This window comes from Spinacia oleracea, chromosome 1 (genome assembly GCF_020520425.1).
Source record: "Spinacia oleracea cultivar Varoflay chromosome 1, BTI_SOV_V1, whole genome shotgun sequence".
Lineage (NCBI taxonomy): Eukaryota > Viridiplantae > Streptophyta > Magnoliopsida > Caryophyllales > Amaranthaceae > Spinacia > Spinacia oleracea.
In genome coordinates, this window is record NC_079487.1 from 111,495,352 (window position 1) to 111,510,967 (window position 15,616).

Genomic DNA, 15,616 nt, shown 5'->3' on the forward strand with positions numbered 1-15,616 from the left:
AACGTTCTTATTTATTCGGAAACTAAATTCATTTTTCGTTAACGATATTTTTATAAAGGATTATTTTAAAACTTAATTTTAATTAAATATTTCTATTCAAATTAATTTTCTAAAAATAGAAACCAATTTTCAGAAATCTTGCCTAACTAAGTGAAATGACCAAAATGCCCCTAAGGAACAAATTGACATCTTTCTCTTCCTTGCTCTCCACGTACAAAGTAAGGAGGAAATTTTCTTCCTTCCTTCTTCCCTCATTTCAGTCAAAATTCAAAGCAAAAACCAAGTTTGTTTCTTCCACTTTATCCTTTACAAATTCAACAATTTCATAAAACAATTTCAACACAAGAGACCAATTTCACTTCCCTTTTCTCTCTTCTCTGATTCAAGCAATCAGCCACCAACATCTTATTCACCATTGAATTTCAAGATCAAAACAATAGAGTTTATTACCATTTTATTTTCTCTTTGAATAAACTGCAAATCTCAGCCATGGAGCCACCCTCTTCGCCCCTTTTTCCGGCATAATGCCGCCTGCAAACCACCCCTTTTGTCGCCTGTAACCACCGCACCACCACCTCCTTATTTCCCGATCGTCGCAAACAACCCACCACCACCACGCACCTCCCCTGTCTCCCTCGCCCTTGCGCCCAACTCCCTGCCTCCCTCCTCACTCGACCCCCTGCCTTCGCGCCCAGCCAGCACAGTGGTGCTGCTGCGCTGGCGACGCTCCACCCCTTTCCTCCTCCCTGGTGCAGCGCCACCCAGACACGCCTCCCCTAAACCCGCCGGAAAACCGTTGCAGTCTCCTCCCATAACCACCCACGCCATCGCACAGTCCCTCCCTCTTTGCGCAAACCACCGTCGCACAACCACGACCATTACCGTCGCTTTATTGCGCCACCGTGCCTCCCAGGCGTCAGCCTCCACCTCCGTTCCCCTCCCCCTCTTCCTCTTCGTCCGTTTCCCTCCTCCCTCGTGCCCTGCCCTCCTCTGTTCTTGCTCGAGGTTCCCAGGAAACAAGTTCCAGATTGGAACTGTTTTCTTATTCCCCATACCAAGCCCAAAATTGTTGGCCCAAATAGCTCAAGTGAGTTTTGTTAACATGTCCATATACTTACTAATCTTAATATTTTATGAAAATAAATGATTACTTAAGCATTGAAATAAAATGGAAATTTAAATGATAATTTCAAATTTATACTTTGACTAAAAATTTGATTTAAATAATATTTTCGTTAATTTATGAAATTAAATAATATGTAAATCGATTTATGTAATTTTTATTGAAATTTCGTTTAATATTATTTTCAATAATTTATAAAAATTATATTTTTATTAAATCCATTATTTCAAAATTCACTATCTATGAATTCATTATTTATAAAATATTGGTTTTAAAGTGTTTATCGTTTTAGTAACTAATTCAATAATTTGATACTTTGAAAGAAATCGAACTCGGAGCTCAGGACGAACGAACCAAGGAAAAAGGCTTAGCAAATCGTGGAATTGAGGTAACGGCTATTTCTAGTACCCGCAATCCCCTTATAAATATGATTTATGAAATTATGACGTTATGATTGAATTTATGAATTAAATGTTTTGATGTGTTTTATGGATTGTGGGATGAAATATGATTTGTTTGAATTGTTTATTATAATATGATTTGATTGAGTTTTCTCATAAAATTATGTTTATGCAATGCTTTGAAAGAAATAATATGTTTATTGATCCCAGGATCAAAATGATGTTTTATGAGCTAAATGAGTTATGTTATTTCGAACTGAAATACAAGCCAAGGCTTAGTAAAAATACATAAAACATGATAAAATGAAAGTGAAAGACCTGGTTTGTCTGGCGGTATATAAACTACCATCTTCCTATCTACCGGTCATGCATGCACCACGGACACCTGTCCACCCATGGATCACGAGCCCAGGCTCCCATGGTTTATGAGCCCAGGCTCAGGGCCCAGGCCCCATGTTACGATGAGCCCAGGCTCTTATGGGCCCAGGCCCAGTGGAGAATTCCTTCACGGTTCGTACTTGCCGACAACTAGCATGTTGAACTGCAAAGTTTATGAATGAATTAAATATGATATTTTATTAAATATTTTACCTATTCTATTCTCCCTGTGTTATTAAATAAAATGAATTGAAATGAATTTACGTTGCTAGGGTAGTCGTTACTGAGTCTTCGGCTCACCGTTTTGTTTTCCGTTTTAGGTACTGCGGGAATCGATGGAAACGCGTAGAGGCGAGGAATTTCACTTTTATATTATTCACCTAGTTTATGCTTGATGTTTATAATTGTTTAATTTAAAGACTTTTAGTAATTTATGTACTTGTATTTTGGGAATATAAATGATTATTATATTAATTTGGAGGTTTTTATGGCTTATGTATGATGTTGCCTTGTAATTTCCAAGAGGGAATTACGGCAGGTAATGTCCCGACCAAATTAGGTTAATTCCGCTGCTAATTATGCTTTAATAAGTGATTTAGAGGTCGGGGCGTTACATGTAATGGTCAGGATCAAAGGATGGGGAATTAATTGTATCCAATGTAGCGTACTTTGAAGAAAGTGTACTTGAATTAGCTACTGAAATTGTTTGATCCGTGAAATAGAAGCTCGATAAAGATTAACTCGGCAAAAAAGTAATCAACATCGTGCAACAGAAAAAATAACACCATTGAATCTTCTCGGAGACTCGGAGTCATTGAGACATGAACGTAAAGGGATATTTTCAGCAACAAAATTCACCTTAGATGGTAATACAAAGCTAGAACAACGATGTGATTAAACCATAGGTAAAAGAATGGTCATATTATACAAACTATGGAAAACCGATATGATTTTGTCCAAGGTCGTCAAAAAGTTGATCTCAGGATCTTTGAAGCAATGTTAATCATAAAATATGATCAAGATGTTAACCGAGTTAAAGAACAAATCTAAACTTTAGCATAATTCTTTGCCTTACCTAGGATAATCCTTTGCAATTACTCGTATCCATTATGGCAAATCATAAAATCATTCTTGGAAAAAAAAAAAGTAAGTACCCTACACAATGCCTACAAAGTATAAAGCATTAACAAATGAACAAATACTAATAAGGCTTACTATGAAAAATACATTCAACAAATTAAAAACAAATTATTAAGAACAAATTATACAAAACGTTTATTTGATTAAAGGAATACGTTTATTTGTGCTGAAAGATATTTATTATCTCAATTATTCATCCCAAAAGGTTTCCCTCTTTATATATACAAAAAGGTAGAAGAGAAAGATAATTTTTTGTTGAAATCTATCTTTATCATATTATCTACTAATTTAATCATGGCAAGGGATCTAATATTTATTTTTTATTTTTTAATAAACCTAAAATATTAGTTAATAATATGTGATGATGTGGAAATCCTACGTGGACACTCTAAATGCTCTCCAAAAAACTCCCCTTTATATATATATATATATATATATATATATATATATATATATATATATATATATATATATATATATATATATATATATATATTAGATTGTTTTGGTTGTTGATTGATACTCCCTTCGTATCTTTTTTTCTTTACGTTTTTGTTTTTGGGTGTTTTAAAATGTTCTTTACATTTCCTTTTATATTATCACATAAATATCTTAACATTCTATTAAAATTTGTATCCAATCATTATTTTAACCAATTAAATTCACTGAGTCATTTAATCTCTCACACTTTTTCATTGGGACATTAAATTTTTCTCATATTCCCAATATAAAAATTTTGGTAAAAGTGAAAACATTATAAATAAACGTAATTTATCTTGTTTAAATTAAAAAATAGAGGATCTCAACGCACATTAATTAATCGTTAAAACGCGTGAAAAATACCAAACGTAAAAAACAAAAAGAGACGGAGGGAGTATTTGAACAACGGTTATTTTTTGCTACTCCTAGGGTACTGAATTAACTCAGTTGAGTATGAACATACTATTAGCAAGCCCATAGCTAATTTTGTGTCTGAAAATGAGCAAAAGCAGAAGATATGTAACTATGTGAGAAGTCCTACACTATATATAGGCCTCGAATAATTCAGATTCGAGTAAAGAAAAATGAGACTAGAATGGTAAAAGAATTGTTCGCCAAAGTTAGTTCCCATAAATGTGTATTCCTTTCGTGGAATCATGGTTTCTAGTGCTAGTTTGTTACCATTATTTTGAAACATAACTCCCACGGTACTTGAGAATTGAGATGCCTTCAACTGTACCTATGAGGCACGACAGGCACCACAAGCCAACCGCCAACAAATGCTCCAAACCAGCCAAGCTACCGTCTACACAAAGTCAAACAAGAGTTTGCTTTGGGAATAAATTTGGGATCAAGTAACAAAATGTTAAATCATGCAATAGCTGGTTTACAAGTTTACCTAATGCAAATTATGAGAAGAGACTATAGCACAATATATCACATAATCACATACAATTCATTGACATAATGAAGAGCAAGCAATATGTGATAGCATTATTCTTTTGAGTTTGACTGCATTGACGTGTGAATTAAAGTGGTTGAAGCAACTACTACGGGATTTGGAAGTATCACACAAACAAGGTATGCGCATGTTCTGTGATAGTCAGTCTGCGTTGCATATTGCACAAAATCCAAGGAGGGGATCATATGTCCTTCGTATGTATCAACAAAAGTTCAGTAGGAGAATATTTTCACCAAAGCGTCCGGGAAGACACAATTTGAGTTTTTTTCTAAATAAGATGGGCATTCGAGATCTTCATGCTCCACCTTGAGGGGATGTTACGATATTATATACGGATTATACGATAATATATTGTGTTAATATTGTAAAATTTAGATATACGGAGTTACCTAGAATAGCCTCCCCTATGTAATTATATATACGGAGTTAATTAATGAGAATGAGGGGGTTTTGAGTCTAATTTGTCAATTTTGCATTTTGCAGAGATGTTTGAACCAAGCTTGTTCCTTCTCGAATCAACCACGGTAAACCTGCAGCAACACAGCCACACAGGCACAATAAAATGTTACTGGCAAACAAAATAGACACAACATAATGAAAAAGCCTATGGTCTGATACGAGTTATTAGGATATATTTAGGGGAAGCTCCCAGTCAAGCATGACCTCGTATCACAAAATATAATCTTGTCACAACAATTGCTGTTTTTACTACCAACAAGGCAAAGATAACAAGTCAGCATTTTCTTTCAATGTAGTTAACTATAAGTAGTTATGAACTTCTACCAAGGAAAGTCCGTGTGTCATTTCCTTTTTTTACACTATTGGTTCAAACTCCCATTCTGAAGTAGAATAATTCTTTTGATGCATATGTTTGAGTAGAATGATGAATCTATCCAGAAAAGTATGAACAAGAGCTGTCGGCCTTTTTGTAACAAACCATCACCACTCTCTTTGTTTTAGCTTAAATACCTTTTCTGAAGCAAACTCGCCTGGCCTGAGTGGCCTCCATTCTCAAAAAATAGTTTCCTCATAAGAATTTAGAAGGTTCAACTACATAAGGTGTATGCAACTTTTCTGCATTAAATTTAAAAAATGCGAATTCCTCCCTCTGCTTTATACAGACCCAAAACCAGCTGTGTGCGCTTACTCTAACCGAGTATTCTGCATTTCCTTGAATTTTTCATCAACTCGAAACTGAATTCAAGTAACAACTAAAAAGGGGTTGGCAAATGGCAATCAGTTCCACCAAGAAGATGTTTTTGCAGTGAATAGCACACAAATTAATCACATACTTGGTCATATTCAGATAGATATATATGGAGGCTTCAGCTGTCCATACAATTCATTCAGCAAAAAACATATCTCACTGGATGCAGGATGAGATTTATCAGCAGCAACAAACTGATGCAATTCATTATCCAATTCAATCCAACTAGATCCAGGACATCTTTTCTCTATGCCTAATTCCCTCATCACGGACCTGATTTCTTTTACCTCTTTCCATCTTTTTGCTTCAGCATACATGCTAAGTAGCAGGCTATAGTAACCACAATTATCAGGCTCCAACTCCATTAACTTACTGACGGCTATTTCACCAATCTCTAAGTTCTGACATAGCTTAGACCCACTTAATAAGGCACCCCAAATAACTGAATTTGGTTCAATTTTCATACTTCCAATCAATTCAAGTGCTTCTTCAAGCAATTTAGCTTTGCAAAGTAGATCAACCATGCAGCCATAATGCTTTATCTCTAGACAAATTTGAAAATCATTAATCATGTTTTGGAATATCTTACGGCCTTCTTCAACTAGTCCCGAGTGAGTGCATCCACTAAGAACACTGATAAAAGTTACTCCATTAGGCTTTACATTCTCTCCTACCATTTTATCAAACATTGCAATTGCTGATTTTCCATGCCCATGAGTCGCAAGCCCTTCAATTATCGAATTCCAACAATAAAGGTTTTTCTCCCTTAAGTTGAGAAAGACGACTAGAGATCTCTCTAACTTCCCACACTTGGCATACATGTCTACCAATGCAGACCCAACATAAACATCAAGTGAAATCCCCTCTCGTACGATATAGAAATGAATCTTCTTTCCTAAGTCAAGAGCTCCTAGATGTGCACAGCATGAAATTACTGTTGCTAATGCCCTCTTATCAGGGCAGATTCCATTCTTCATCATCTCATCAAAGGCAGCTAATGCCTTTTTGTATTCCTTGTTTTGAGTATAACAAGCGATCATAGTAGTCCACGAAACCAAATCCTTTTTAGACATCTGATCAAATAACAATTCTGCAGCCACAACATCCCCCAACCTCGCGTACCCGTCAATCATAGTATTCCAGGCAGTAACATTCCTCTGAGGCATCTCATGAAACAAGCGCCTAGCAGAAGCCATGTCTCCGCCTCGAGCATGAACCGAGACAATAGTGCTCCACGCGAAAGAATCTCTTTCAGGCATTTCACCGAACACCTTTCGTGCTTCAACAAGTTTGCCCAGTTTCCCGTAAAAATCAACCAATGCAGTCAACACAAAAACGTGACCTTTAAACCCCATTTTCCAAGCCTGGGAGTGAATACTTTCCCCAATTTGCAAATCAAATGCTTGACAACAAGCCTTAATCAATGGTGATAAAGTGTAACTAGTTGGGTAAATTTGATTTCTCAACATTTCCATGTATAAGTTTAGAGCTTGAATTGGCCTTCCCCAGTCAATTATACCTCTAATCAATGAATTATAAACGATTACATTTGGAAATTTCATCTGGGTGAAAGCTGAATTCGCATATTCTATCTGATTGAGTGAAGAACAAGCGCTGATGAATTGGGTCATTATATAACAATCTCCAATGTTATCTGATTTGATCATTAAGGCTTGAAGGGATTGTAGAACTGGAAAATTTGAGCATCTTTTTAGATGATCTACTAAAGCTTCAGTGTGTATTAGTTTGATAGTTTGTACAAATTTAGATGGAAAGAATCTGTTCAGGTAAGTTATGTTTTTCTGGCAGCGTTGCAAGACCGGCGCCATAGCCACCATGAACAATTCGGGGGTTAAAATCGGATTTGAGAAAGGGCGGAAACAGTTATTGTTCGAAGTTCTAGTTGAGAGTGCATTTCACCGAACAACTTATTTATACTTGGCAACGGGGCACGCCAGTGGATACAATAGTGAGGGAGAGACTTGACAGATACATTGCGGATACCCCGTGGTGTGCGATGTTCCCGGCTATGGAGGTTTTACACTTTTCAATATGTTCATCGGATCACGCAGCTATCTTGCTGAAATTTGGTGAGACAATAGAGCGAAGGAGATGGGGAAATTATTTAGGTTTGAGGCATTATGGTTGTCAAGTGATGAATGTGGAAGGGTTGTTTCGGATGTATGGAGGGATGGTGTTGGTGACCCGTTACATACTAGAATTGAAGGTGTGGCTCAGAGACTCACTTCGTGGGCCGAAACCACATTTGGGGCTGTCCAAAAAAGAATAAAGAAGGCTGAAAAGAGACTAAAAGAGATGCAAGGGGAGCTTTAGACCCAAACCAGCTACAATGCTGCAATGATATTGTGGATGAACTCGACAGCTTGCGTAGACTTGAAGAGTCGTATTGGCATGCCCGGGCAAGGACAAATGAGTTACGGGATGGCGATAAAAATACGAAATACTTTCACCATAAGGCCACTCAACGGGAAAAAAAAGAAATACTATTTGTGGTCTCTTTGATGTGCATGATACGTGGAAAAATACAAAGGAAGACATGGATGAGATCATTAATAAGTATTTTGGTGAGCTCTTTGCCACGTCTTGTCCCAGTAGTTTTAATGATGCATTGGTGGGAATTAATGAGTTGGTGACTGATGATATGCGGGAGGTTATGGATATGGAGCTAACAGGGGATGAAATTCGGGCCGCTCTCTTCAAATACACCCAAACAAGGCCCCGGGTCTGGATGGAATGCATGCCTTATTTTCTCTGGGATGTTATTGGTGGCGATGTCATTCGTTTTGTTAAGGGATGGTGGAGGGGAGAGGTGAAGTTGGATGAAGTTAACCATACGTGTATAGTCCTAATCCCGAAGGTTAATGACCCGAAGAGAATGACGGAGTTTAGGCCCATAAGCTGTGTAACGTCCTGTACAAGATCATCTCAAAAACACTAACAAATAAATTGAAGTCAATGTTAGGCACTATCATTTCCGGCAATCAAAGTGCCTTTGTCCCGAAGAGACTCATTACTGATAATGCTCTAATAGCTTTTGAGATTTTTCATCAGATGAAGAGGAGGGGGGAAGGTCGAGATGGTACTGCGGCATTGAAGTTAGACATGAGTAAGGCGTATGATCGGGTGGAGTGGTGTTTCTTGGAGGGAGTTATGATTAAAATGGGATTTAGAGATTCTTGGATTAGGCGAGTTATGAACTGCCTAAACTCGGTGTCCTTCTCGTTTAAATATAATGGGACCATCTATGGTTCTCTTGTCCCATCCCGAGGACTCCGTCAAGGAGATCCGATTTCACCGTATTTATTCCTTATTTGTGCAGAGGCGTTTTCGAAGTTGATAAAGAAGGCTGCGGATGATAACCTTATCCATGGTGCGAAGGTATGTAGGGGTGCTCCGAGAATCTCTCACCTATTTTTTACGGATGATAGTATTGTTTTTGCGAAAGCGACATTGCAAGAATGCTCTAAAGTGGATGATATAATCAGTACGTATGAAAGAGCATCCGGTCATAAAGTTAACCTTAGCAAGATAGAAGTCGCATTTAGCAAGTGTGTAGGGGCGGAAAGGACAAAGGAGATCATCGATACTTTAGGTGTTCGGGAGGTTACAAAGCATGAAAAGTACTTGGGGTTACCAACAATAATAGGGAGGTCAAATAAGGCGGTTTTCTCTTGTTTAAAAGAAAGAATCTGGAAGAAGCTTCAAGGGTGGAAGGAGAAGCTACTTTCGCGCCCCGGGAAAGAGGTTCTTATCAAGGATGTGGCTCAGGCTATCCCAACATATATGATGAGTATTTTCAGGATACCGGAGGGACTAATTGATGAAATACACTCGACACTTGCTAGATTTTGGTGGGGGTCGAAAGGTACGGAGAGGAAAATGCACTAACATCGCTGGGAACTATTGTGTCTACCAAAGTCAATGGGGGAAATGGGGTTTCGTGATTTGAAGTGTTTCAACCAAGCTTTTTTGGCCAAGTAAGGGTGGAGTTTGTGTGAGGTGACTAACTCCCTACTGCAAGGTGTGCTCAAACCGAGGTACTATAAACATACCGACTTCATTGAAGCTCGTAGGGGGTTTGACCCAAGCTACACATGGAGGAGTATATGGGGTGCAAAATCCTTGCTACTGGACGGTTTAAAATGGCGTGTGGGTAATGGTACCTCCATTAAGGTGTGGGACGACTCCTGGCTACCCGGAGAGGGAAATGTCGTGGTGCCTACGGCCCTAGTGGACAGCAACACAGAATTACGGGTGAGTGACCTTATTGATGCAGACACGGGCTGTTGGGATATGGATAGGGTGAACGCAAGTTTTGTGGAGGTGGACATGATCGTGGTCTTGGACATCCCTCTACCAAGGACAAGGGCAAATGATAGGAGATACTGGTGGCCGTCTACTGATGGCATATACACAGTACGTTCGGGCTATTGGTTAGGGAGACTTGGGCTCTTGAGGATGTGGGAAATGTTGTCTGGTGCGAACGAAGGTGAGCTGTGGAGGATCGTATGGAGGTTGGGTGGTCCACCAAAATTGAGCCACTTCTTATGGCGTGCATGCAAGGAGAGTCTTGGGGTGATGGACGCTATAAAATAGGCACGTCCGAGACAATAGAAAATGTCCTATTTGTGGTGCGGCTAGAGAAAACTTGGTCTCATAGTGTGTTTGCGAGTACATTGGTGGATGCTCCTAGTAGTTCTTTCGCGGAGAGATTGAGGTAGATGGCTGGAAAGGTGGACAGAGGCCAACTTCGTATGTTTGCCTCACTTGCATGGGCTTCTTGGTTCTGCCGTAACAAGGGTGTGTTTGACAGCCAAACTAAAGTGGAACCATTGATGGTGGATGTGGGCTTTGTGATCGTAGCACTAAGTGCATACGAAACATCCGGCAGTTTACATATCATAGCATACATTATTGATCCAAACAATGATGCATACGGAATCCCACTCATTCGTCTTCCCTCATCTGGTGTCTTCAGACACTGAGTCTTGCTAAGAGTCATTCCATGAGACATGGGTAGGTAGCCTCTCTCGGAGTTAGCCCTCTTGAACATATTAAGCACCTTATTGATATAATACTTTGACTAAGTCCAATCATCTTCTTGGATCTATCTTTGTAGTTCTTGATGCCCAATATGTATTGCGCTTCTCCTAGATCCTTCATCGAAAAACATTTCCCAAACCAATCTCTACAGAGTTCAACATATGAATGTCATTTCCAATAAGTAATATGTCATCGACATATAGTACTAGGAAGCAATCTTTCTCCCACTGACCTTCTTGTATACACAAGATTCGTCTGCGTTCTTGATGAAGCCAAAGTCACTGACTGCTTCATCAAAACGTATATTTCAGCTTCTTTATGCTTGCTTTAATCCATAAATGGATTTCTTAAGTTTCCACACCTTTTTAGCATTCTTTGGATCTTCAAAACCCTCAGGCTGTGTCATAAACATAGTTTCTATTAAAACGGCGTTTAAGAAAGCGGTTTTGACATCCATTTGCCATATTTCATAATCGTAATATGCAACAATTGTTAACATTATCCGATAGACTTAAGCATTGCAACTGGTAAAAAGGTTTCATCGTAATCCATGTCATGGACTTGCATGTATCATTTTGCAACCAATATAGCTTTGAAAAATTCTAGTTTTCCGTCCTTGTCCTTTTTCAACTTGAAAACCCATTTTCTTCCTATGGCTTGGTAGCCATCTGGAAAATCTACCAAATCCCAAACTTGGTTTTCAGACATGGAGTCTATTTCAGATTGCATGGATTCTAGCTATTGCTTGGAGCTAGGGCTCATCATAGCTTGTTTGTAAGTCGCAGGCTCATCGCTTTCCAACAATAGAATTTTATGGCTCTCATTCATCAAAATATCTGCATATATTTCTATACCTTTGCGATCTACGCGGGATAACCGTTCCAGTTGGTACGTGAACCTCACCATATTTTTCTAAAGATCTTTGAGTTTCAACCTGAATGTCATCTTGATCATTCTCTGGAGTTTGTTGTTCGACTCGAAGTTCTTCGAGGTCTACTTTTCTCCCACTTGTCATTTTGGAAATGTGTTAGTCTTTCCAAAAAGATACCATCTCATAAACAAACACCTTGTTCTCAGATGTATTGTAGAAGTAATACCCCTTTGTCTTCTTTGGTAGCCCACAAGGATACATTTGTCGGATTTTGGTTGAAGTTTTTTTAGAAATTAATCGTTTGACGTATACTTCACAACCCCATATCTTAAGAAACGAAACTTTTGGAGGCTTTCCAAACCATAACTCATATGGAATCTTTTCGACAACTTTAGACGAAGCTCTATTTAGTGTGAGTGCAGTTGTGTTTAGTGCATGGAAGTTCGGCTTGACCCATCATTGATTGAACCATGTCTAGAAAGGTCTTGTTCCTTCGTTCCGACACACTATTCCATTGAGGTGTTCTAAGAGGAGTCAATTCTGACAAGATTCTACAATCTTTCAGATGGTCATCAAATTCAAAGCTCAGAGATTCACCGCCTCTGTCAGACCACAGTGCTTTAATCTTATTGCCTAGTTGATTCTTTACTTCACTCTGAAATTCCTTGAATTTGTTAAAGGATTCAGACTTATGCTTCATTAGGTAGACATAACCATATCTATTGAAGTCATCAGTGAAAGTGATAAAGTAGCTGAAACCACCTCTAGCATTTGAACTCATTGGTCCACATTCATCTATATGGATTAATCCCAATAGATCACTTTCTATTTCTCCAACTTTAGAGAAAGGTTGCTTTGTCATTTTTCCAAGTAAGCATGACTCGCATTTTCCAAAATACTCTAAGTCAAATGGCTATAGAATTCCTTCTTTCTGAAGCTTTTCCATGTGTTTCATGTTAATATGGCCTAATCGACAATGCCATGGATAGGTGAGATCTGAATCATTTGTTTTGGCCTTTTTATTATTTATGTTATAAACTTCTTTGTTGTGATCTAGCACATAAAGTCCATTGAATAACTTAGCAGATCCATAAAACATCTCTTTTAAATAAAACAAACAACTATTGTCTTTTATTTGAAAGTTAAATCCCTTAGCATCTAAGCAAGAAATAGAAATGATGTTTTTAGTAACACTTGGAACTTTGAAACATTCTTCCAGTTCCAAAACTAGCCCAGAAGGCAACGACAAATAATAAGTGTCTACAACTAATGCATCAATCCTTGCTCCATTTCCTAGTCGTAGGTCGACTTCACCCTTGCTTAACCTTCTAGTTCTTCTTAGTCCCTGCGGATTGGAACCTAAGTGTGAGCCACAACCGATATCTAACACACAAGAAGTTGAAATAGCAAGTTTACAGTCTATAACGAAAATACCTGAAGATGGAACGACAATCCCGTTCTTCTGATCTTCCTTTAGCTTCAAGCAATCTCTCTTCCAATGCCCCTTCTTCTTACAGTATAAACATTCATATTTAGAAGTGAGTTGTCTCACTTTCTTCTTTTCAGATTTGGTGCCGCCATTATGCTTAGCTGGGCTCACTTTCTTGCCACATTTCTTAGAATTCCTCTTCTTACCATATTTCTTGAACTTGCCCCCACGCACCATAAGCACATATTGCTTATCACTTTTATGCGTCTTTTCTGCGGTTTTTAGCATACCGTGAATCTCAGTGAGCGCTTTGTCCATACTATTCATGTTGTAATTTAGTTTGAACTGATCATACCCGCTATGAAGAGAATGAAAGATGGTGTCTACAGCCATTTCTTGAGAGAATTGTTGATTCAACCTACTCATATTCTCAATTAATCCAATCATCTTGAGAACATATGGACTTACGGGCTCGCCCTTCTTGAGTTTGGTGTCAAGAATTTCCCTATGAGTCTCGAATCTGTCAACTTGAGCTAGATCTTGTAACATGTTCTTCAACTCACTGATGATTGTGAAAGCATCTGAGTTGATGAACGTTTTCTGTAGATCTACACTCATGGTAGCAAGCATTAGACATTTTACATCGGTGTTGGCATCTATCCAATGATTGAGGGCTGCCTGAGTGACCCGTCACCAGCGGCTTCGGGCCCTCATTTAGGACATACTCCTATTTTTCCTTCATCAGAACTATTTGCAAGTTCCTTTTCCCGTCAAGGAAGTTTTTCCCGTTCAACTTCTCTTTCTCGAGAATCGACCGAATGTTGAATGAATTGTTGTTTGCAATAATTAAAACTACAATTGAAAAAAATAAACAAATAAATAACAATTCATACAGGGGGGTGCTAAATGCAGCATGATTTTACTTGACGCAACACTTTTTTCTTTCATTTGTTTCATTCTGAAAAAAAAAACCTAACCCCAACTTTTATTGTTTTCTCTCAACCTTTTCCCCTATTATTAGACATGTCATTTGTGTTCCAAGCGTGAATTAAGTTTTCTAATACAAAATGAATCGTAATTTGTGATAAATAATCAAAAATTTGACTTAGCTTTTATCCTAGACTACATAGGAGTATTCAATAACAAGCTGATAGCCACGATTTTATGATTATTCTTGAAGAACATAATGTCAAGTCACCCGAAATTATGCTAGGAATATCATGATTATGAGCTTTACCTTTTTGTTCACGTAAACTTGAATTTTTTTAGTGTAACGTGTATGTGATAAAATTAAAATACGTATTTGGATTGACATGGACGATTTTTTTGACTCGGAAGACCTTGGAATTGAGGTAATATCTGTTTTTTCTGTTTTTTTCGAGTCACTTCATGTAACTTATATGAAATATACACCTCCATTTTGTACAGATTGAACAAAACAGAATTAGCTATTTCGTATATATTGAACATAGTGGAACTAACTATTTCGTACAGATTGAACAAAATAGAGTTAACTATTTCATACAGATTGAACAAAATATAGTTAACTATTTCATACAGAAACCAAAGAATTAAAAAGGGTATTTCTGGTTTTTTACAGGGGTGCGCCAAAGTAATTGAAGGTTGCTTATAGCAACCGTGTTCATACATGCTCTTAATAAATTTAAATTCAGACAAACATGCATAATTCAAAATTATTAAGTATTTTATTCAAGATTTTTGAGTTCCATCAGGTGTGAATAAAATGAATCCAAGATCCTTAAAATCATTAAAGAATTAAGCACATTATTTATTAGACTTGAGCAATACTTGAATATTGAATATGCTTGGGCTGGTTTCTATCAGTTATAAGATTTACTACCCCTTGGTTCACAAATAATCCTTGGTTATGAAAGGTTAGGACAATGTGAGCAGTATAAGATGCAGCATATACATATTTTTAATACTTTTGCGATGTGTGATGTTATTATAATATTTTTATTAACCAATAATGATTTGCATAAATGACCAAGATAAATAGGTCAACTATTAAACACAGTATTTCCTCATGCTTCAATAGACCACATTTAATCTTGCAGTCCTCAAACCTACATATCACTTTTGTCGCGTGTATCTTTACCACAAACATATTTTAAAATCAACCTAGAATGTGATTTTTACATCATAATTCTATAACAATTTTGGAAGTAAAAATTTCCAAAAAAGTCAAATGTGTTCTATAATCTTAAAACGGAAGTAGTAAAGAGGCGGTTAATACACCCAAGCCAAAGCAGCCTTAGTAATAGAACCAAGTACGGTCCAAAAGGCTTGAAAAAGGACCATTCAAGTACCCCTGCAGCCCTGCTTGGTGCAGGCACAAACTCAAGAAACCAAGTGAGTAGAACTGGGCCAGCTCCCAACTGAAGGCCCACGACACAACGAGCCACTAGCAAGACTACGTAATTTGGTGCAGTTACACTTCAAAGACCAGCTGCACATGTTACTACTGCCGAAAATATAAAACCTTTCCTCAAAAATACACAATTTACGAATATTAATATTTGGGTTCATTATACTTAATAC

General features: G+C 37.6%; 1 protein-coding gene and 1 long non-coding RNA gene across 2 annotated transcripts; one reads left to right on the forward strand and one right to left on the reverse strand.

Annotated features, from left to right (window-relative positions):
- The first annotated feature begins 362 nt into the window (after window positions 1-362).
- Window positions 363-2,502, forward strand: LOC130466117 (uncharacterized). Its single transcript, XR_008926138.1, has 3 exons — window positions 363-1,087; window positions 1,447-1,511; window positions 2,223-2,502. It is a non-coding gene; the product is annotated as an uncharacterized lncRNA (long non-coding RNA).
- A 2,640-nt stretch (window positions 2,503-5,142) lies between these two features.
- On the reverse strand, window positions 5,143-7,885 carry LOC110802198 (pentatricopeptide repeat-containing protein At1g06143). Its single transcript, XM_022007633.2, has one exon. The coding sequence runs from the start codon at window positions 7,526-7,528 to the stop codon at window positions 5,786-5,788; it is 1,743 nt and encodes a 580-aa protein (XP_021863325.1). The 5' UTR covers window positions 7,529-7,885; the 3' UTR covers window positions 5,143-5,785.
- Window positions 7,886-15,616: the final 7,731 nt, after the last annotated feature.

Bases quoted from the DNA above. Each gene is read 5' to 3' on its own strand.
- LOC110802198 (XM_022007633.2), bottom strand. From the start codon at position 7,528: ATGGTGGCTATGGCGCCGGTCTTGCAACGCTGCCAGAAAAACATAACT.